This window comes from Engraulis encrasicolus, chromosome 15, assembly GCF_034702125.1.
Source record: "Engraulis encrasicolus isolate BLACKSEA-1 chromosome 15, IST_EnEncr_1.0, whole genome shotgun sequence".
Lineage (NCBI taxonomy): Eukaryota > Metazoa > Chordata > Actinopteri > Clupeiformes > Engraulidae > Engraulis > Engraulis encrasicolus.
The window spans coordinates 23,434,234-23,456,921 of record NC_085871.1 but is presented as its reverse complement, the minus strand read 5'-3'; the positions used below and the strand labels follow the sequence as shown (position 1 = coordinate 23,456,921).

Below are 22,688 nucleotides of genomic sequence, written 5' to 3'. Positions count from 1 at the left end.
GATAGATACAGAGAATCATAGATTAAATAAACCCACAGTTGTTCTGTTTTCTCGAGGATCTGGTTGCAGAAGTTGCACATGTGGAAGACCTCTGCTTTCTTGTGGGCCGTCTCAGTGAAGTCCTCCTTTATCAGCTCTCTGCAGAGGACACAGATAGACAGAGCTAAATAGGTTTACTACTGTATGGACAGTACAGCACAGTGGCAATAGTGTTTTGCACCAAGTGATGAGGCCAGTGTTACAGTAAAATAATAAGGTTTACAACTATATGTGTATTGACAAACTTACAAACGACGTGATGCTGGCTATGAGTATGTCCTCGTTTGTAAGTTGCTGTGTTATAAAGCGTCTTCCAAATGCAATGCAATGTAACGTAATGTAATGCAATGTGAGTGATGACAAGACCAGTGTTACAGTAAAACACTGAACTAGTTTGTGTGCGTGCATATGTGTGTGCGTGTGTGTGTGCGTTACTACTAGTACTAAAGCTACCGAACTGCACCAATGCACCCATGTATTTACAAATCCATGTAAATTTATGAACAATATTTTGTATAATTTCCGTACTCACATCAGACCTCTTACTCCTTTTCTGACGAGCTCTTGGTAAACCAGCAGTGACTCTGATGTCTTCCACAAGTGACCAACGTCCCCTGCGAACGTCTAGCAAGAGAGAGAGAGAGAGAGAGAGAGAGAGAGAGAGAGAGAGAGAGAGAGAGAGAGAGAGAGAGAGAGAGAGAGAGAGAGAGAGAGAGAGAGAGAGAGAGAGAGAGAGATAGACAGACTCATTGTCACATTTGGGTTTTGACAGGCTTTTCATGCACCCATTGTAGCCATCACAGCCTCCCCAGTGCTGCACTGTGACTGCTCTGCTCTGCTCTTTCAGGTTGCTTTGAGACATCACTGTGAAAGCTCCCAGTGACACCAGAGTTGGAGGCACACCCATTCGTGTCCCACTGTGCTGCTAAATACAAATGTATGTTACCCTTCACAAGATTCGACAGCCAGTCCGGCAGCATGGCAGTGATGTGTTAAGATGTCTGGGATGTGTTAAAAAGAGAGGAATCAATCACTGAGAGGAATGGAACAAAAAGTGGTGTACAGTAAATCATTAAATCTAATGAGAGCGCTGATGAAGTTCTATGAAACATTTCCATCATCTTCATCTTCGTCATCATCATCATCATCATTATTATTTGTATTATCCTCCATTGTCATGGACTGGATAAGGGAAAAAACAAACACATTTTGGTTGCATCACAGCCCAATGAACAATGAACCCTTTCTTTTGTTTCCCTCTACAAGAGGAAGCCATCTGAATTTCATCCAATAAAAGGAGGAGCACTGTACTATTATTATTCATCATCAAAGGCACCCGTACCCATTCTCATCCTCTCCACCAACAAAGCTGGTTCACGAGTCACGCATTTCAGGAACAGGGGCTTCAATGGACGCATAGATTTTTTTTGGTCATGTTTTTTGTCATGTTTCACCAATAGAATATTGTCCCACAATTAAGCCCAAAAAAGGAAAACGGGTAGCCTGGCAAGCCAGCCTAAATGTGAGATTAAACGTGAAAATTTTAGTCTGGCCCAGGTCAATGAGACATCGGAAGATTGTTGATGGGAACAACCTGTTGTTTTTCAAACTGTGTCTGTGCCTATTGGTCAACGCTTTGTCGTCACTCCCTCAAAAGCCAGCTCGCTTTGCATCCAAAGATTCAAAACAAATCAAAACAAATCTGCTGCGATGTGATTGGTCAGCTAGTTTCAGGGCCAGGGGTATTGTCCAAGGGTAGACCCACTCGCAGGCAAAAATAATGCCGCTGGTGGGTGGGGCTAGTTTAGTAGGGTAGAAAACAGGCATAAATTAGTGCTGAATTACTGACGTCGTAATGCACTCGGCGACAGGTACACTGTGGTTGCTTGCTGAGAGTGTGTGGGAGCAGTAGGAGGAATAACAGGGGTTCGTTAGGCCTACAAGCATTGTAGAACGGGAGGCCAGACACAATAACCCAACCTCTTCAAAGCACGCACAAGCACGGCGACAACACACGGCATGCACACATTCAGACAAAATACACACACACGCACACACACGCACGCACACACACCCCCCCACCCACACACACCCACCCACACACACACACAAAGGAATACAAACACCCACACACACATGCACATACAGACAAAACACACATACACACACGGTGCACGTGCATACAAACAGAAAGCATTTGAGCTGAAGGAGCTGCATTAAAGAGCTTGCATCAGTGTGACTCTGTCCCTCCTCAGTAGAGCAGAGCAAAGATTAGATGTTAGCAGCATCATTATCATATCAAGCCCCTGCTAACAGGAGGAGGGAGGAGCAGAGCTGTGTGCTGTGCTGTGCTGTGCTGTGCTGTGCTGTGCGTGTGTGTGTGTGTGTGTGTGTGTGTGTGTGTGTGTGTGTGTGTGTGTGTGTGTGTGTGTGTGTGTGTGTGTGTGTGTGTAGGTGGCATGGGTCAAGGGGATGAAGGAACAAAGCGATGCTCACCTACTTGACGAAGCTACTTAAGCGTTCTGTTTTTGTAGCGGCGCGTGTGTCCTTGTGTGTGTGTGTGTAGGGAGAGACAAAGGGGTCAGTTGTCCCAGTCCCAGGTAGAAAGGGGGCCCAGAAATGCGTTGGCTCAATACGTAGACCACTGTGTGTGTGTGTTAGAGTGTGGCTCGGGCCGTATTTTTCTGTCCGAGCCCGGCCCTCAGCCGACAGAAAAGTGATCGACCCCGACCCGAGCCCTAGACTATTTAAAATGTTTGTGTCCGAACCCGTCCGAAGCCCGAGACCACTGTAATAACAACAGAACCTGTGCGCAAGCAAGATTTTCTATGTGGGCTCCTCCATACTCAAAATAGCACGTGATAAATAGCCAAGATAGGCAAAGACGTTAGGATGAGGCAATTTGCAGTAGCCTAATTTAGTTACGCACGCATAGTAAGTATAAACACACACACACACACATGTGACAGCGCACCTTATGTTTCCTTCGGTTAGACTAACCAGAGATGTTGAGTGCGGTGACCAAATGCATGGGAGGGGCGTGAGAGGAAAGGCGAAAACTAGGGGAATACGTTTTGGATGCAGTCGGCACGCTATCGAAGCATTTGTTACGTTACTGTTAATGCAAATAAATCCCCGCGAGCCCTGTGAAGCTGCTGCTCCTTGTCGTTAAGAAGGATGGGCTATAATTTAACCCAGAAGAACCTGTTCGGCCCCCAAGAGAATGTCATTTCCCCTGATGTCCATGCGGTCAATATAAAATCAGGAAGGTTGCACGCGCATAGTTACAACTGTACAGTAAAAGTGACAACAATTAAGAAGAACCTACGTGAAGGACATGATATGTCACAGCGGACAAAGTAGTGACAGGAAACCTCTCCTACCTTACTCCACGTAGCTTGTGCATCTTCTTAGTTATCCATATTATGCTCCTTGCTAGCACATGCTGGAAATGTATAAATCCTTGGCGAACAATGCAGTGACAAACTTCGTCATTTTATGTTCAACATTCAAGACAGCCTCGGCATGCTAAAACATGGCCTAGGCTACACTAGGCCTACAACAAAAGACCACGCGTCCGCTGACAACTGTTGATTTGGCGCTTATTAAGAAAACAAGTTGACTAGGCATCCCTACTCGGCTGACTGGGAGTGAGCGTCCATGTCGCCGCTGGTAACTGGCGCGCGCATACAGCCAATAATAATCACTCGCACGAGTAGCCTACCAACATTTTCATTTATGCATATTCAATTATTTATTTTTTAATCACAAATCTGCCGTTTGCATGAACTGAAACGTTTCCTCTGGTTGCTTAAAATTTTCACAATGTCTGTTTGCTTCAAGCCCGAGTCCGACCCGAGTCCGACAGATATTCTATTTTTTTTGTCCGAGCCCGGCCCGGCCCGTCGGGTTCCGACCAGGCCCGTCGGGCTTCGGTCGGGTTGCCATGCTCTGGTGTGTGTGTGTGTGTGTGTGTGTGTGTGTGTGTGTGTGTGTGTGTGTGTGTGTGTGTGTGTGTGTGTGTGTGTGTGTGTGTGTGTGTGTGTGTTCACCCGTATCTTCGCTTATGCTTTTACCTGTGTGTAGTGTGTTTGTATCTGTGCATGTGTGCACGTGCGTGTGCGTGTGTGTGTATGTGACGTACTTTTGCGTAGCTGGCGTCCAGGTCCAGGTCGTAGCGGGGCTGCACTTTGGGTGGGCTGGCTGCACACACATCAGAACATACACAGCAGAGTTAGGTACACCGTAGCACACGTGACACCTTTGCACGTGCCTTTTGTTTATGTGTGTGTGTGTGTGTGTGTGTGTGTGTGTGTGTGTGTGTGTGTGTGTGTGTGTGTGTGTGTGTGTGTGTGTGTGTGTGTGTGTGTGTGTGTGTGTGTGTGTGTGTGTGTGTGTGTGTGTGCACGTGTGAGTCAGATGGAGACAACCAGAGAGACAAGCGCAGACGAGAGAGGGAGAATGAGAGACAGCACAGAGCAGGCTTGTTTAAAAACATGTCATTGTGCCCCTGTGTGTATGCAGTCAGAGCCGCCATGACCTCCGGTTGCTAGGCAAAGCCTCCTTTGGCGTCACGTCACTATGGAGTGACTCAACGCTAGGGGTGTAAATCACAGCCTCTATGATGATACGATTTGATATTGATTTCTTTTTTTTTTTAGTGCATTTTTATGGGCTTTTTCACCTTTATTTCAGACAGTGAAGAGTGACAGGGACCGAATATGGAGAGAGAGACAGGGTAGGGATAGCAAATGTCCCAGGCCGGATTCGAACCCTTGGGCATGCAAGCCCAAATGTGGGGGGATTAGCGCGCTGCGCCACAGCGCCCCCTGATATTGATGTCATAAAGCAGTGATTCGATGATTTACGATACTTAAGAATTCCCCACGATATGACACTACACAATTTTTTCCAATTAATTCTCCACTTCTAGTATGTTATGGAGCAAGGGAATTGGGCAGGGGCCAGCGATTTGATTATTTATAATAATACTCAGTGTATGTATGCACAAGTTTTTTGACCATATCATCCATTTAACACATATTGTCCGCCACCACCCTTTATGGACATGAACACCCATTGGATTTAAGCATTCCAGGTCATGCATATTTGTATAAGAGACGATGTGATTGAAGGAGCCCAATAACCCTATATCAGGGCAAAATTATTGTGTATATTTATAGGAAACTTTGTTTAGCTCTGGGAAAATGGGCCACAAAAGAGATCTAACAAACTCTGGAAAGACTATAAACAATTTTGAAGTCTTCCAGAGGGGTGTGGCTCTGTATCTACTAAGTAAATACTACTAAATATTGTACTAAGTAAATGCTACTAAAAACTTAACTAAGTGAAGAATATGTACTTCACTAATTGAATACGACACAAGCACTACTCACGGTCCTCGAAGATGAGTCCGACGGTGTTGACGAGTTCCCTGCTGACGAGCATGATGGGGTTGTCGCGGGAGGTGGGCGGGAAGGTCTGCGCCTGCCGGTTGGGGTCCAGGTTGAGGCGCCGCCCCTCGTACAGGAACTCCTGGCTGCCCGGCTGAATGGTGGTCCAGCGATACAGCACGTCCTGGAACAGGGTGGCTCTGTGGGACAGAAGTTAAACTGTTATTTATTACTCCATCACTTATTGTACTGGTTATCACTGGTCCATCACGGTCACTCACCAATGTTAAATGCTCAGTATTATTTATTTTACTTCATCACTTTACTGGTATTGGACCATCACTGTTACTGGTCCTGTCTTGCACTTGAGACAGTCTGTAAATGTCAGTCTGTAAATGTCAGTCCTGTGTATGTCTATGTCGTTCATGGTATAGAAAGAAAACGTAATTTTAATTTCCTTGTATGACTTGTGCATATGAAGAAACTAACGATAAAAGCTGACTTGACTTGACTTGATGCACGCGCGCACGTACAGACACACATGCACACACAGACACACACACACAAGCATGCACAGACACACACATACACACATGCAGGCATGCACACACACAGACACACATGCACGCAATCACGCACAAACACACAGACACACACACAAAAAAAAATCGTTTAAATGCGATGGTGGTCCAGCGGTACAGCACGTCCTGGAACAGGGTGGCTCTGTGGCACAGATGCACATTACGCGCACACACAGAGACACACATGCACGCTCGCACGCAAGCATGCACGCACGCAAACACACGCACGCAAGCACAGACACACACACACAAACTCGGACGCGTGCACATACACACAAAAAAAAATCGTTTAAATGCGATGGTGGTCCAGCGGTACAGCACGTCCTGGAACAGGGTGGCTCTGTGGCACAGACACGCGCATGCGCACACACACACGCACGCACGCACAGAGACTCACAGACACACACACACAAGCACGCACAGACACAGACACACAGACACACAGACACGCACACAGAGACACAGACAGAGACGCGCACACACACACAAACAAAACACTTTCAAATGAATGTGTTAGAACCTACCGAAACAGTGCGTGTGTGTCTGTGTGCGTGCGTGCGTAGCAATGCACGTATAAGGTTTGGTAGATTGTCACATGTTGTACTTTAGTGTGTACTCGTGATGCAGCAAGGTCCAAATCCAGGCTGTTGATGTGCACAGGACATGTAAGATCATTTAAGTCCTTAGCAATTGTAGGAAATGTAGAGACTCGTATGTTGCACTTGTGTATATAGACATGGCGCAGCGTGTGTGTGTGCGTGCGTGCACGACTTGGGAACTCACGTGTTGTACTTGTGTATGTAGACGTGGTGCAGTGTGGCCTGCTGCAGGCTGAAGACGTAGACCACCATGCGGTGTGTGTGTGTGTGTGTGTGTGTGTGTGTGTGTGTGTGTGTGTGTGTGTGTGTGTGTGTGTGTGTGTGTGTGTGTGTGTGTGTGTGTGTGTGTGTGTGTGTGTATGTGTGTGTGTGTGTGTGTGTGTGTGTGTGTGTGTGTGTGTGTGTGTGTGTGTGTGTGTGTGTGTGTGTGCGCGCGTGTGTGTTTGAGTGTGACATGTAGCTACTCACGTGTTGTACTTGTGTATGTAGACGTGGTGCAGTGTGGCCTGCTGCAGGCTGAAGACGTAGACCACCATGCGGTGTGTGTGTGTGTGTGTGTGTGTGTGTGTGTGTGTTTGAGTGTGACATGTAGGTACTCACGTGTTGTACTTGTGTATGTAGACGTGGTGCAGCGTGGCCTGCTGCAGGCTGAAGACGTAGACCACCATGCGGTGTGTGTGTGTGTGTGTGTGTGTGTGTGTGTGTGTGTGTGTGTGTGTGTGTGTGTGCGCGCGCGCGTGCTTGCTTGCTTGAGTGTGACATGTAGCTACTCACGTGTTGTACTTGTGTATGTAGACGTGGTGCAGTGTGGCCTGCTGCAGGCTGAAGACGTAGACCACCATGCGGTGTGTGTGTGTGTGTGTGTGTGTGTGTGTGTGTGTGTGTGTGTGTGTTAGGTAGGTACTCACGTGTTGTACTTGTGTATGTAGACGTGGTGCAGCGTGGCCTGCTGCAGGCTGAAGACGTAGACCACCATGCGGTGTGTGTGTGTGTGTGTGTGTGTGTGTGTGTGTGTGTGCGCGCGTGTGTGTTTGAGTGTGACATGTAGCTACTCACGTGTTGTACTTGTGTATGTAGACGTGGTGCAGCGTGGCCTGCTGCAGGCTGAAGACGTAGACCACCATGCGGTGTGTGTGTGTGTGTGTGTGTGTGTGTGTGTGTGTGTGTGTGTGTGTGTGTGTGTGTGTGTGTGTGTGTGTGTGTGTGTGTGTGTGTGTGTGTGTGCGCGTGCGCGTGCTTGTTTGAGTGTGACATGTAGCTACTCACGTGTTGTACTTGTGTATGTAGACGTGGTGCAGCGTGGCCTGCTGCAGGCTGAAGACGTAGACCACCATGCGGTGCAGGATGTCGCTGGTCTCGGCGAAGAACTGGTCGAAGCCCCAGCACTTCTCCTGGTCCGCCTCCAGGATGTTGGCCAGCACGGGGGTCAGCAGACTCTGGAGACCCCTGAGGAGAGGGCAGACACACACAGACACACACAGACACACACACACACAGACACACACACAGACACACACACACACAGACACACGCACGCACGCACACACACAGTCAGTCAGACTAACTGTCACTAGGCTCTGCAGAGACACTAAAACAGACAAAAGCTGTTTTTACACTAGTGATTTATTTTTACAGTGCGTGGGTAGGGATGTTTAGATGTTTGCACATGACGGCCAATCAGTTACAGAGAGGGCAACATGTCACAGTTGGAACTAGGCTCGCACGCTTTGGAACCATGTCTGAGGCAATTCCAAAACAGCCCCGGTTGAAACTGAAAATGGGCGGAGTAAAGACAAAAAAGAAGTGGAGCCACGCCTCGGTGGAAGGTGGTTCCGTTCGAACCGGGCAAATGGATAAACACCTACTGTGGTCCAGCAGGGACAGACACAATCAGAGAGAGAGAGAGAGAGAGAGAGAGAGAGAGAGAGAGAGAGGGAGAGAGAGAGAGAGAGAGAGAGAGAGAGAGAGAGAGAGAGAGAGCGAGAGAGAGAGAGAGAGAGACAGAGAGAGAGATAGAGAGTGAGAGAGAGAGAGAGAGAGAGAGAGAGAGAGAGAGAGAGAGAGAGAGAGAGAGAGAGAGAGAGAGAGAGAGAGAGATGTTGCCTCAGTCAGACATACACATTAAAGTAAATTCATTTATCTATCCAATTTAGTTACTCTCCCTTGTGTGTGTGTGTGTGTGTGTGTGTGTGTGTGTGTGTGTGTGTGTGTGTGTGTGTGTGTGTGTGTGTGTGTGTGTGTGTGTGTGTGTGTGTGTGTGTGTGTGTGTGTGTGTGTGTGTGTGTTGCAGTGTAACTGTTCTTACTTGGACAGGCTGCAGGATACGGGCATCTCGGAGCTCCACTCAATCTTGCCATTCTCAAGGGGGCGCAAAAACACTGGTGTTTCATTTTTTTAACCACGATACTGGTATAAGTAAGTGTGTAACTCTTTTAAATCTGCCAGTCTGTCAGTAGCCTATTCCAAAATATTTGGATCTTGTACCTTAATGTTTGTCTCTATATAAAAGTAATCAACTGTGTGTGTGTGTGTGTGTGTGTGTGTGTGTGTGTGTGTGTGTGTGTGTGTGTGTGTGTGTGTGTGTGTGTGTGTGTGTGTGTGTGTGTGTGTGTGTGTGTGTGTGTGTGGTACATGTCTATATCAGTTTGTTAGTGCACTTCTGTGACTGTGTGTTGTGAGTGAATGTGCATGCTCAATTTTACAATTCTCAGTCAAATGTGTGTGTGTGTGTGTGTGTGTGTGTGTGTGTGTGTGTGTGTGTGTGTGTGTGTGTGTGTGTAACTGTTCTTACTTGGACAGGCTGCAGGATACGGGCATCTCCGAGCTCCACTCGATCTTGCCATTCTCAAACTTCTGCTGCCCAGAGATGGTTCCAGACGGCTTTTCTGTAATGATCTTATACCTAGGGTAACGGGAAACACAAGAGTGGAGAACATGGCTTTATTACTTTTTTTTGTGTTCTTGACTTAATTTATGATGGGGACAGTGAAGGTGGTGACAGGAAGCGAGTGGGGAGGAGAGAGACGGGGAAGGGCTCGGGCCGGGAATTGAACCCGGCAATCGAACCCGTGTCAGTCGCATGATGAGTGCCCTACCGTTTGGCCACGACAGGGCCGAGAACATGGCTTTAACATCCAAGGAATTAACACACAAGTAAACTCAGACACACAAAATTCCACACAATAATTTGGCCCCCTGCCTAGGGCCTTGGACCAACTTAGCCTGAGGTTTTCTCCCCATATACATAGATCCAATTATGCAAAACTAACAGGGAGTTTCTTCCACAGCCCCGTTGTCCACGGGCAATTTCTGATCTTTTGATCATTGACTTAGCTGCAAGGCAAGGCAAGTTTATTTGTACAGTGCATTTCATACACAGATGCAATTCAATGTGCTTCACAAAAAAGGTAAAAGGAAAGGAAGCAAGAAAGAATTAGAGTCAAAGAAAATTAAAACTTTAAGATATAACATCAAATATTTCAAGTTTTTAAATTTATGTTTAAAATTAAAAACGTATCATTTAGAGCTGCTAGGAGAAGGCATCTGAGAACAGCTTAGGTCTTGAGTCTAGATTTAAAGTGTGGATATATATAGTTCTGCCCCCAGTTTTAAACTGATGAAAAGTGAAGCTTAAGTTGTAAGTTGAATGTTTGTTGGTATATTTGCTGGTATGTCGGGGTGCTTAATGCAGAGAGTTTCATGTTTGTGCCATTGAGAGTAAATAGAATGGTTTGTGCTCTTATTTTGACGCGAGGTCCTGGTTGCGTGTGCCCGTTTCTATGGCAGCAGTTGTAAACTCTTGGGGAATGAATGACATGTAGTGAAGAAACAACACGTAACTTAATGAATGCCGAAGATAATGCCGGTAACTTCATTTCACTTTGTACCGGAGAACACTTATGTCCGCTCTAAGGCAGCAATGTCTTTTCACACGTTGTTTTCGACCAAATAAATACCACGTTGAAAGAAAAACGAGTTTAGCTGCCTGTCAAGTCTGTGTACGCTCCACTGCTGTGCTAACACTCAGATAAGGACAGAACAGTGAAAAGACAACTAGCAAGCAACGGATAATATTAGAACTCCAGTATGCCGTCGTCACGCCCCTCGTCTCCACCTCCATCGGTCCACTCAAGAGCCAGCTCGAGGCGCTCGTCCTCTTCAAGAGTTTCTGTCATGGAGGCTGCCAAAGCTAGAGCCACAGCCGAGGCAGCGCTCACCAAGGCATCTTACGCCAAGCGACAGGTAGAATTGAAAAAGGAGAGAGCCAAGCTGGATCTACAAAGGGCAGCATTAGAAGCAGATTTGGAGGCATTGGAGTATGAAAGGGATGCAGAGGCGGCGCGGGTCGAAGCTGAGGTGTGGGAAGCAGCTGTTGCCATAGAGAATGAAGATGTACAGAGCCTAACTGGTATGGTTACGCGACAAGCGATCCAGCAGCGCACTGAAGAGTATGTGGAACACCAGTCACAGGTCAACGTACAGTCTTCTGCCTTACCACATCACCATGAAACGCAACACACGTCGAACAGTCCTCCATGTCAGTCAGTACCTGGAGCTGTAGAGGTAAACCCCCCAGTCAGAGTCTTCACACCACCAGCACAGGAGCCAACTTTCTTCAGCATACAGTGTCCAGCCTCACCTCATCACCACGAAACCCAGTACCTGGTGAACAGTCCTCCATTTCAGCCAGTACCTGGAGCTGTAGAGGTGAAGCCCCCACTCAGAGACTTCAGACCACCATTACACGAGTCACAGTTCACCAGCATACAATCTCCAGCCTCAGCACGTCACCACGAAATCCAGTACCTGGTGAACAGTTCTCCATTTCAGCCAGTACCTGGAGCTGTGGTAAACCCCCCACTCAGAGTATTCACACCACCAGCACACGAGCCACAGTTCATCAGCTTACAGTCTCCAGCCTCACCGCATTACCATGAAACCCAGTACCTGGTGAACAGCCCTCCATTTCAGCAAGCACCTGAAGCTGTGGAGGTAAAACCCCTAGTTAGAGAATTCAGACGACCGACACATCAACTACAGATCAGCGCACAGCCCCCTGTTTTTCCAGATCACCACGAAACACAGTACACAGTGAACAGCCCTTCATTTCAGCCAGCACCTGAAGCTATAGAGGTAAAGCCGCCACACAGTCACACAGCCATCGCCACACACAATCAGCATCCTCCTGTTCACCATGACTCTCCACCCATGATCGACTTTGCCAAGTTCCTGGCGCGCAGAGAGTTAGTGACCACTGGCCTTACTAAATTTGACGACTCAGCAGAGAATTTCAGAGCATGGCAGTCATCTTTCTTCAATGCAACACAGGGCTTGGGGCTTACATACAGTGAAGAGTTAGACCTCCTTGCGAAGTGGCTGGGCAAGGAGTCATCGGAACATGTGAAGAGGATTCGTGCTGTTCATGTCACTAACCCCAGAGCTGCCCTCTGTTTGTCCTGGCAGAGACTGCAAGAATGCTATGGTACACCAGAAATGATGGAGAATGCACTGTTCGAAAGGCTAGACAACTTTCCCCGACTGTCAGTCAGAGACAATGTGAAGCTGAGAGAGCTTAGTGACCTTCTTATGGAGCTGCTAGCAGCTAAGAATGACGGCTACCTTCCCGGGCTGGCTTACCTCGACACGCCTCGTGGGGTAAAACCCATTGTAGAGAAGCTGCCTCCTAGCTTGCAGGAAAAGTGGCTCACCACAGGCTCCCGCTTCAAAGAGCAGCACAGAGGATCTTTTCCTCCCTTCTCATTCTTCGCCGGCTTCATGGAACGCGAGGCAAAGGCCCGCAATGACCCAAATTTCACTGTGTCGAACAACAGCAGAGGCGAGAAGACGTACATATCTGTGCAGAAGACGGACATGTCCGCCACCGGTGAGACAGACATCACAGGCGCTACAGACACTGACCCAGCTCAATACTGCCCTGTGCACAAGAAAAGCCATTCAGTAGAAAATTGTAGGTCATTCAGGACGAAAACACTGCATGAACGGAAGGACATTCTAAAAGAACACAAGCGCTGTTACAGATGCTGTGCCCCCAACCACCTTGCCAAGGACTGCCAAGCAGCACTGAAATGTGGTGAGTGTGAGAGTGACAGACACTGCTCAGCCATGCATCCCGAGACCTCTCAGACACCACCTCCGTCTTCAGCTCCACCTAGTGCAGAAGCACGGCCAACAAGCCCCCCCCTGGAAGTGACAACCTTCCGAACTCACATTCTCCAGGATGGATGTCCATCCCACCTCATTCCTTGCCACGACACCATCTGCTGTAAAGAGAGACTGAGCCACGGCGGGGAGCACAGGTATGGACACTGTGCTCACACATCACAGCCTCCCAGAGCAGCCTCGACACCAGCCTCCCAGAGCAGCCTCGACACCAGCCTCCCAGACACCAGCCTCCGAGAGCAGCCTCGACACCAGCCTCCCAGACACCAGCCTCCGAGAGCAGCCTCGACACCAGCCTCCCAGACACCAGCCTCCCAGAGCAGCCTCGACACCAGCCTCCCAGACACCAGCCTTGACACCAGCCTCCCAGACACCAGCCTCCCAGACACCAGCCTTGACACCAGCCTCCCAGACACCAGCCTCGACACCAGCCTCCCAGGGCAGCCTCCCAGACACCAGCCTCCCAGACACCAGCCTCCCAGGGCAGCCTCCCAGACACCAACCTCGACACCAGCCTCCCAGACACCAGCCTCCCAGGGCTGCCTCCCAGACACCAGCCACGACACCAGCCTCCCAGGGCAGCCACCCAGACACCAGCCTCCCAGACACCAGCCTCCCAGACACCAGCCTCCCAGGGCAACCTCCCAGACACCAAACACCCAGACACCAGCCTCCCAGACACCCAGACACCAGCCTCCCAGACACCAACCTCCCAGACACCAAACACCCAGACACCAGCCTCCCAGACACCCAGACACCAGCCTCCCAGACACCAACCTCCCAGACACCAACCTCCTAGAGCCAGCCTCCTAGACACCAACCCCCCAGACACCATCTTCCTAGAGTCAGCCTCCCAGATCTACAGGTAACCTGGTGGCCACTTCACCAGGCCACTTTTGTATATGCTACCGCCTTGGTGGACAGTAGAGGCACCGGTGGCCATGTCCTCCTACAGTGCTGCCATAATAACGCAGCGGCTCAGTAGAGTCACCGGTGGCCTTGTCCTCCCACAGTGCTGCCATAATAACGCAGCGGCAGCAGCAGCAGTAGCAGCAGACTTTTCTCAGTCCATCGCTGCTACAGATTCCCTGCCATGCCTTACTACCTGGCCCTCCCAGGCACCTTTCAGTACCCGCTCTTCACGCCCACCCACTCCAATGCAGCCAGTACAGCGGTTTGCGGCAGAAAAGTGGTGGACGACATCTCAAGGCACTTGGAAGACTTTCTTGCTGCCCATCTCGGACACCACCTTATCCTAGAGTGACTGAAAAAAAAAAAAAAAAAAAAAAAAGTGTCTGTAAACAGCTAAGTCTAGTATTGGCATCAGTAATGCCAGACGGGGAGTGTTCTGCCCCCAGTTTTAAACTGATGAAAAGTGAAGCTTAAGTTGTAAGTTGAATGTTTGTTGGTATATTTGCTGGTATGTCGGGGTGCAGAGAGTTTCATGTTTGTGCTCTTATTTTGACGTGAAGTCCTGGTTGCGTGTGCCCGTTTCTATGGCAGCAGTTGTAAACTGTTGGGGAATGAATGACATGTAGATTTTAGTGAAGAAACAACACGTAACTTAATGAATGCCGAAGATAATGCCGGTAACTTCATTTCACTTTGTACCGGAGTACACTTATGTCCGCTCTAAGGCAGCAATGTCTGTAAGTGTTTATATGATTATTACATAACCTTACCTGTTCGTATTAATTGTGTCATCGTTAACTTACCAGCACCCTTTTTGTGGGTTATCGTAACCTCATTCAGCTATAGGCCCTACCGTTATGATGCTGACCTTCGTGCCATGTTATAACAACGCTTACCGTTAATCCTATTCTGTTCTCATCGCTTGATATTACCATTTTATGATAGCGTGAATGTGTTTAATCTATTGTGGCGTGCTGATGTAGTATAAGTAATGCTTCATTTATTTTCTCGTGTAGATGGCTTGCTAGCACAATTGTTGTTACAGTGTAGTGCCCTATGGTTTAGGCAGACGCCTAATAAGTGGTTTTCATTGTTTGTTTACAGTTTCACACGTTGTTTTCGACCAAATAAATACCACGTTGGAAGAAAAACGAGTTTAGCTGCCTGTCAAGTCTGTGTACGCTCCACTGCTGTGCTAACACTCAGATAAGGACAGAACATATATAGTGGATGTATTTTACATAATCTGAAAGTTGGTTCCAAAGCTTTGTAGCGTAAGAGCTAAGGCTGCCTCTCCATACTTTGTTTAGACTTTTGGAGTTATCAGCAAATTCTTCTCCGTTGACCTTAGGGACCTGGTTGGTGCATGCCGCATTTAATGAGTGAAACACAAGAAGTAATGCCTTAAAATCAATTCTGTAGCTCACTGGGAGGCAATGCAGCAATCTCAAAATTGGAGTAATATGGTCAAACGTCTTTGTTTTCGTAAGAGAACATGTCTTAAATATTGGCATGTCTTAAATATTGCCAACCTATTTTTTGTAATCAAGCTGTTAAAGCATATTGAGCACATTTGTATGAATTGCGCTATACAAATACAGTATTATTTATTCTCCACATCATAATTACGGCCTCACTTCAGGCACAGGCACACATACACACAGAAAATGTGCACCTACAATTAAGCATGAATGAAAACCCGGTAAAATATATGAATGTGGCTGGTTGCTTCCAGACACAAATCAGTGATAATTTCCAGTTGAGCGGCTGGTACTATTTACAAAGATTCTCTATTCTTTTTTCTGCATTTTGGTCGTCTCTGCTATTTAAACAAGCATGCACGCACAAATATCCCAACCACCTGATTACCATGCAGATTTAAAGTGGCCTTTTGCCTGGTACAGTTGCCTCAGGCCAAAAAAAAAAATCTTTAAAAAAACATTCTAAAAACCACAAACCTCTCCTGTGGGAGCAGTATAAGCAGTATAACCTGCAGTAACATTACTGTGTGTGTGTGTGTGTGTGTGTGTGTGTGTGTGTGTGTGTGTGTGTGTGTGTGTGTGTGTGTGTGTGTGTGTGTGTGTGTGTGTGTGTGTGTGTGTGTGTGTTTAAAAAAAACCTAAAACCTCAGCCTAATCCTATTAACGAGTGTTTTGAAGTGTTCCGTCTGGTAAAATACTGCTTTTGGGATAGGAGGAAATCACCCTGGAGTAGTGGTAGGAGCAGCCGCAGAAGGGTTGCATTCCATTATGCAGACTTCCGTCCTCCCTTGCTCACTTGCCTGCTTGTGACCTCACCAACGACAGAAAATTAATTAAATATCTTGCAAAAGCACACTTCTAATGTCATTTTCTCATTTGCAATCGGGATGGTGAATGAAAAACAGTCCCCCAAAAGTTGTTGTGGCTAGGCAGACAGCGGGGAGACTTTAATGTTTTCTCCACGGAGGCGGGGACAGGAGGCGGGGCTGAGGCCACAAGCACAAGTGGAGGACGGGAGGCCGCATATTGGAACGCACCCATGGTGTTTGGTTTGGTTTGGTTTGACCGAGGTTTCTAAGCCGCCATACCACATTCCTGAACTCTGGCACTATGCGGCGGGCTGATTAATAGCACCGATACAGGTAGGGCTTTCCTCTCCAACTGTTATACAACACCTTACCTGAAATCCTATACGTATGCATGAGCGCACAAACACACACCCGCACAGACAATGTCACGCACGCACGCACACGCACACGCATACGCATACACACACGCGCACACACACACACACATAGGTTCTATCTTTCACATACACATGCACACACAAACCAGTGTTTCCCATACATTGAGGAAACTATGGCGGCCCGCCATAGTTTAAATTTGGCCGCCATAGTTTACGAAAATGTAAAAAAAAAAAAAAATTACTTTTTTTTTTTTTTTAACGATATCCGTTTTTGTTAAAAACGATTTGAATTACGGTTTTGAATTTCCTTCGCATTTTCCTCCTGGAGTAAATACATCCTATAGACTCTGTATTGGTTAGATAAGTAGTCCCACGGTAACACAGAATGAGGGGAAAGCATTAGGAAGTGACCGTAAGGGTATTACAGTTAATTCATGTGTGCACACGTGTAACATCGGGTGAGTAACAGAACATGTGCGCAACGATGCGTTATGACACGCCGATATGCGAGGATCTTATGACACGCCGATATGCGAGGATCTTCGTCCAAATCGCTAGTCGCATGCATCATCGCTAACTGCGTTTACATCGCGTGCCGCGTGTAAGGGAAATGTTAGTTGTTGACATGTATGGAATTCACTTCAATTTGTGCTGTTTCTTGCTTCAGTTGTGGACAAAACGATTGGCCAAACTCACAATAGAAAGCCTTTGCTGTGCTACTGTCCCAGAGAGCTGAAAAAAAAAACCTTCATAGAAGAAGTCACTCTTAACAGGGGTGTTAACCAATCCAATGAGTTATCTCATTGCTTGCTCTCTCTCTCTCTCTCTCTCTCTCTCTCTCTCTCTCTCTCTCTCTCTCTCTCTCTCTCTCTCTCTCTCTCTCTCTCTCTCTCTCTCTCTCTCTCTCTCCTCTGTCTCTCTCTCTCTCTCTCTCTCTCTCTCTATCTCTATCTCTTCTCTCTCTCTCTCTCCCTCTCTCTCTCATAGCCTACTATTTACCCATAACAAATGGTGAATTTCTGAGCCCTTTTTAATTTGTAGCCTATACCACTGAAGGCATGATAATGCTTCATCATATTTTAGAAATAGGGCCTATGTGCCTTTTATATACCAAATGTTTATCATTTTTTTGAAATTGTTTCAGTTGTTTATGACTTGTGTATGACTGAAATTATCTCTGCATACTATCAGTGCTGCATTGCTTTGTAAAGATAGGCTATTCAACACACTTTAAAAACACACTGAAAAGATACGGCCATAGTAGCCTACTGAAAACATTTTGTTCATAATAATGGTGATTAATAAATGGTGGTCTTAAATTTTCATACTGACATCCTTGAATTTGACTTGGTAGATCACGGCAGACCATCAACTTCAAAAGTAGATCTTGGTTAAAAAAAGGTTGGGCACCCCTGCTATAGAGAGAACCACAAGTGCTTGAAAGACAGGGATCAAAAGCCTAGTCAAGTTGTTGTAGTTTACTTGGGTTTGGGAGCAATATAAAAAACCTTCAGAGAAGGGACAGTTGGGATGAGTTTACTAACACTCCCTAGGCTTTGTTTTACAGTTGTAATGAGTTTGGTGACAGACCTTCATTGACACAGCAGAGGAGACAGGGGCTGCATATAGAAATTAATGTGTAATGAATGTGAATATAGACATAAATGTGTAATATGTTGTTCAGCCCTTTTAATGGGAGGAATTTGGAAAAAACTGGCCCTGTGACCAGCACCCCTCATGTAGAATGTGTACGCCTACAGATATGTGTGGGGGAAAAGGCATAGCCTACCCTCTAAGACCCTTTTTGTCTATGCGTTAACAATTTCACAGTGCTCTTAAATTCTTATCTCTGCTCCTATTTTGTTTTATTATTGTTTCCCAGACCCCTGCATGAGGGACGAATGAAACTGTGTTGTAAACAGAAATTATTCACTGTACTGCATTTTTTGACAATGACAATGTACTACTATTATACAAGTCATGGGTAAAATCTTATGTAGCCTTATTTCTCAAAATATAAATGGCTGAAATATAGGGCCTACAGTTTCTCCATGCGCCAATGTCATACTGTAGTCATTGTTTTGCCATTTTGCATTTACGCTGCATGATAACAACCCCCCCCCCCCCCCCCCCCCCCCCCCAAAAAGGCCCGTGTGAGAAGACCCCCCCCCCCCCCCCCCCCCCCCACCCCCCGGACAAAATAAACCCCGGCTGCCCCCATAGTTTCCAAAATTTCTGTGGGAAACACTGCAAACACGGTACAATTTATCTCTCAGAGCAGGCATACAGACATGCACGCCAGGGCTTGACACTGACACCTGCCAACCGGCCAAATGCTGGTAAAACTTGTCTGTGGCTGGGAGGGAGGAAGGATCTCTGTTTGACCATTCCCATTGAACATACAAGTTACAAAGTACTGTACATTTGCTTTGGACGAGGGAAGGTTAGGTTTGTGTGTTCAGAATTTTCACATAAACACTCCACTGTTGCTAAGGACAGAAGGCCGCAGTACAGTCCACAGGCAGCTGATTGGTGAGGACAAGTGGCTGAGTCTTATGTAACCTGTGTCTATTGAGCCTCATCTTGCCATAGTGACACTAAATCTGCAGTGGTAGAGATACACCACTGGCTTCAGTGACACACCTGTACCACAGCCCATCACTCACATGTAGGATATGGACACGGACACGGACACGGACACACACACACACGCGTGCACACACACACACACAGTAGGACACAAACACATGCTCACTCACACAGAGACAGACAGAGAGACACACACACATACACATACATACACGTATGCACACACTCGCACACACACACAATCAAACGCACGCACACAAGCAGACACTCAGGGGTTCTATCCTCTCTCTCTCTCTCTCTCTCGCACGCACACAGTACAATTTATCTGTCAGAGCAGTAAAATGGGAAGTCAAACAGGTCATCATTTCCTCATTTTTAAAAAGGAAACAATTTGGACAGATGGATTTAATATTGTCTGCGTTTTCGATTCAGCCGTGGGTCATTATCGTGATTAAAACAATTATCATCAATCTCTTCTATGCATGCGGTGGTCGGTCTAATTCTGCCATTTTCGGAGCAGTGTGACTGTTCAACACTGAGGACGAGAATTACATGCAATTAGTAATTAGTATACAAAGAGCCCATGATAAAACATTTTTTTTTAAATGTCTTATTGTGCATTTGTTCTTCTGAGCTTCCACGAATTTATTTCATAAGTAGACTCAAGACAACACTAATTTTATTCACAGGATTAATTTTGGAAAAAAATAGATTTTGAGTGCAACTGTTGATAGGAGGATTCACTTTTTTTTTTAAAGAGACATGATTTTGTGACTACTACCGTATGTCCGTTTAGCCCATAGTTTCACAATTTCATACAATGTCCTTCAGTTCCTGTATGTGGGGACCTCCATTAACACGAGGCGGCGGCCTGGGAATCTCACACAAGACACTGGTGGCCAGTTGCGCAATCAGTGTAGTTACGGGAAGTCAAGACCCGCGATGTGTTTCCCAAAAGCAATGGGAGCTAATTACGTAAGGGAGTTCTGTGGTCTATATTTAGTAGGGGTGGGGAACCCATGTCTCGAGGGCCGTTTGCGGCCCTTTAGGCCGTTTTATCTGGCCCCTGACATAATTTTAATGTTGTGCAGCTTCACATGAACTATGACATATTTTGTAAAGGAATCTTAGAAAATACATTTGCAATACAATTAAGTTACATTCAGTGGACTTAGAGAAGGTGGGGTCTGTTTTAAAGATGGCTGGCTTCAATATAGCCCTAAAGTGCAGGGGGAAATCCTGGTTTGTGTTCATGGTACGGCCCTCGGATGAATTTGAAGTGGAAAAGGTTCCCCACCCCTGATAAATAGTATATAAATATACAGCTGTAACACCAGAGCACTTCCCAAACTGTACATACATGACTTCCTTTTCCAGGCAATCATCCATTAGATTGCATTGCAGCAAACTGCATTTTGCCAATTCCCTTAAAGCCAGTTAGGCAAAGGGTGCAGTCTGTGGAGGGACATGGGCTTACTCAGGGGCACATGAAAGTCACTCCTCCCTGCTTTGGGCCAATGGCTCTAGGTCTAGGCTGCTGGCTCAGTCTGTATGAGGATCTGCTAGATGGCATCAACAACGCTAGCGTACGTACATGACTTCCTTGTTGCGGCGGGGCCCCTCGAAGGGCCTGAAGGGCAGGCTGCCGGTGGCGGCGTGGTAGAAGGTCACCCCGATACTCCACAGGTCTACTGTGGCCCCGTACTTCTTCTGGTGGTCCTTGCGCAGCACCGCACGCTCATACATGTCTGGGTGCTGGAGCGGACACACACACACACACACACACACACACACACACACACACACACACACACACACACACACACACACACACACACACACACACACACACACACACAGAGTACATTAAGAACACAAAGTACATACACACACACACGTAAAAATACAGGCGACTACATAATATATCTGCATAAACATGCATACACACATTAGTCAAACACACTATGTGTATAACTTTCAAATGACAACAGAATCAAATTAAATTCAAATCGCTTGTACATGTCAGGGTGCACATGATAGACACACACTGGTAAGAGTTAAGGCAAACACACACAGATGCACGCACAAGCGTATACATGCACACACACACATTCACACACAGTATAATTCTGAATTAAATTCAGTACAATTATATTACTCAACACTTATAGAAAGTGAATAAACTACACGGTTTTTACTGCTCTGATCCTGTATGTAATGCATCCCTTTCAGTATATGTCTTACAATCTACTGTGATGTTAGTCACAAAACTGAAATGATAGTGAAAGGAAAAGTAGGTCAGGCATGCTGAGGAAATTCAGGTTTAACCAGAAGGTGAGTGTGATTAACGTTCTTGGAATGTGGCACAATTAAAACACATCATTATCCAGATGACACACACACACACACACACACACACACACACACACACGCGTGCACACGCACACAATGGTGTTCTGCATAATGAGTTGTTCTGACAACTCCTCCCTCGGATTGGAATGATTTGTTGATTTTAATCTTTTAGCCAGAGGGTAGGAAGTAACAATGATGATCTCTGCAGAGTGTCAGCTAAAGGTGTCTAGTTGTGTGTGTGTGTGTGTGTGTGTGTGTGTGTGTGTGTGTGTGTGTGTGTGTGTGTGTGTGTGTGTGTGTGTGTGTGTGTGTGTGTGTGTGTGTGTGTGTGTGTGTGTGTGTCTGTCCCTCTGCCCTGTACAGTGACAAAAAAGCAGTGATCCTCACCAACCACTTAAATAATTTAAATTGCTGTGGATAAAACAGTCAGCTAAGTGTAATGTAATGCATAGTGTGTCCTGCAGAACATTGGGTAGTCATGGTAGTGGGGGCATAGCCGTATCAGACACATGTGACAATTGTCATTCGAAAGACAACGTAGCACAGTTTCACATGAACCCCAGAGGGGCACGAGTTAGGTATTGCTATGGTAATCCAGTCTATCTGTCTATTCCTAGGTGTACACATCTCCGATGATCTCTCCTGGTCGACTAAAGGTCAGATAAGACTTCTGCAACTGCGCTCGTCAAAAGTCGCTTGGGAGTGGCCGTATTCTGTCTGGACTCGCAAAGACAGAATACAGACGGACGCAGAGGCTATGCGTCCGAAGCATAAATCTAGCTTAACACCTAGGCTCTGGTAAAAAAGGCCCAGCAGCGATTGCTCTTCCTGAAAGTCCTAAAGAAAGAACAGTTAGACTCAAGCTTGTTTGTGACCTTTTACCATTCCACCATAGAGAGCCTGCTGACCTATGCAGTGTCAGTGTGGCACTCAAGCTGCACTGAGGCTGACAGGAAGAGACTGCAGAGGGTGACCAAAACAGCGCAAAAAATCATAGGCTGCCCCCTGCCTCCCATACCCACCATTTACAACTCCCGCTGCCTAAGTAGAGCCAGGAGTATCATTAAAGATCCCTCACATCCTGGCTTCCATCTTTTCACACTGTTGCCCTCAAGCAGGTGCTACAAAGCATTACCAGCCAGAACCAATAGGATGAAGAACAGCTTCTTCCCCAAAGCTGTTGTGACAATGAACTCTCACTTACTGGACAATGTTCATCTGTAAAGGACTGTGCACCTTGTAGGGAAGCTGAAATCTCAGTATACTTTGTATAATGACAATAAAGGCTTTCTATTCTATTCTATTCTATCTTGTGTGTCTGCACGTAATACATTGGGTCACCTGCAGGTGGCGCCAAACAACACGTTGCATCTAGA

At 46.7% G+C, this 22,688-nt stretch overlaps 1 protein-coding gene across 1 annotated transcript in view; it reads right to left on the bottom strand.

Annotated features, from left to right (window-relative positions):
• The window catches only part of tbk1 (TANK-binding kinase 1), a 53,904-nt gene that overhangs the window by 11,351 nt on the left and 19,865 nt on the right, over window positions 1-22,688 (bottom strand). Inside the window, exons 6-12 of the mRNA XM_063217238.1 lie at window positions 20,555-20,715; window positions 9,404-9,514; window positions 7,879-8,058; window positions 5,436-5,632; window positions 4,184-4,242; window positions 572-663; window positions 37-138 (exon numbers count right to left, since the gene is read on the bottom strand). Of these exons, the coding sequence (XP_063073308.1) occupies window positions 37-138; window positions 572-663; window positions 4,184-4,242; window positions 5,436-5,632; window positions 7,879-8,058; window positions 9,404-9,514; window positions 20,555-20,715 (902 nt within the window). The remainder of the gene's footprint in view (window positions 1-36; window positions 139-571; window positions 664-4,183; window positions 4,243-5,435; window positions 5,633-7,878; window positions 8,059-9,403; window positions 9,515-20,554; window positions 20,716-22,688) is intronic.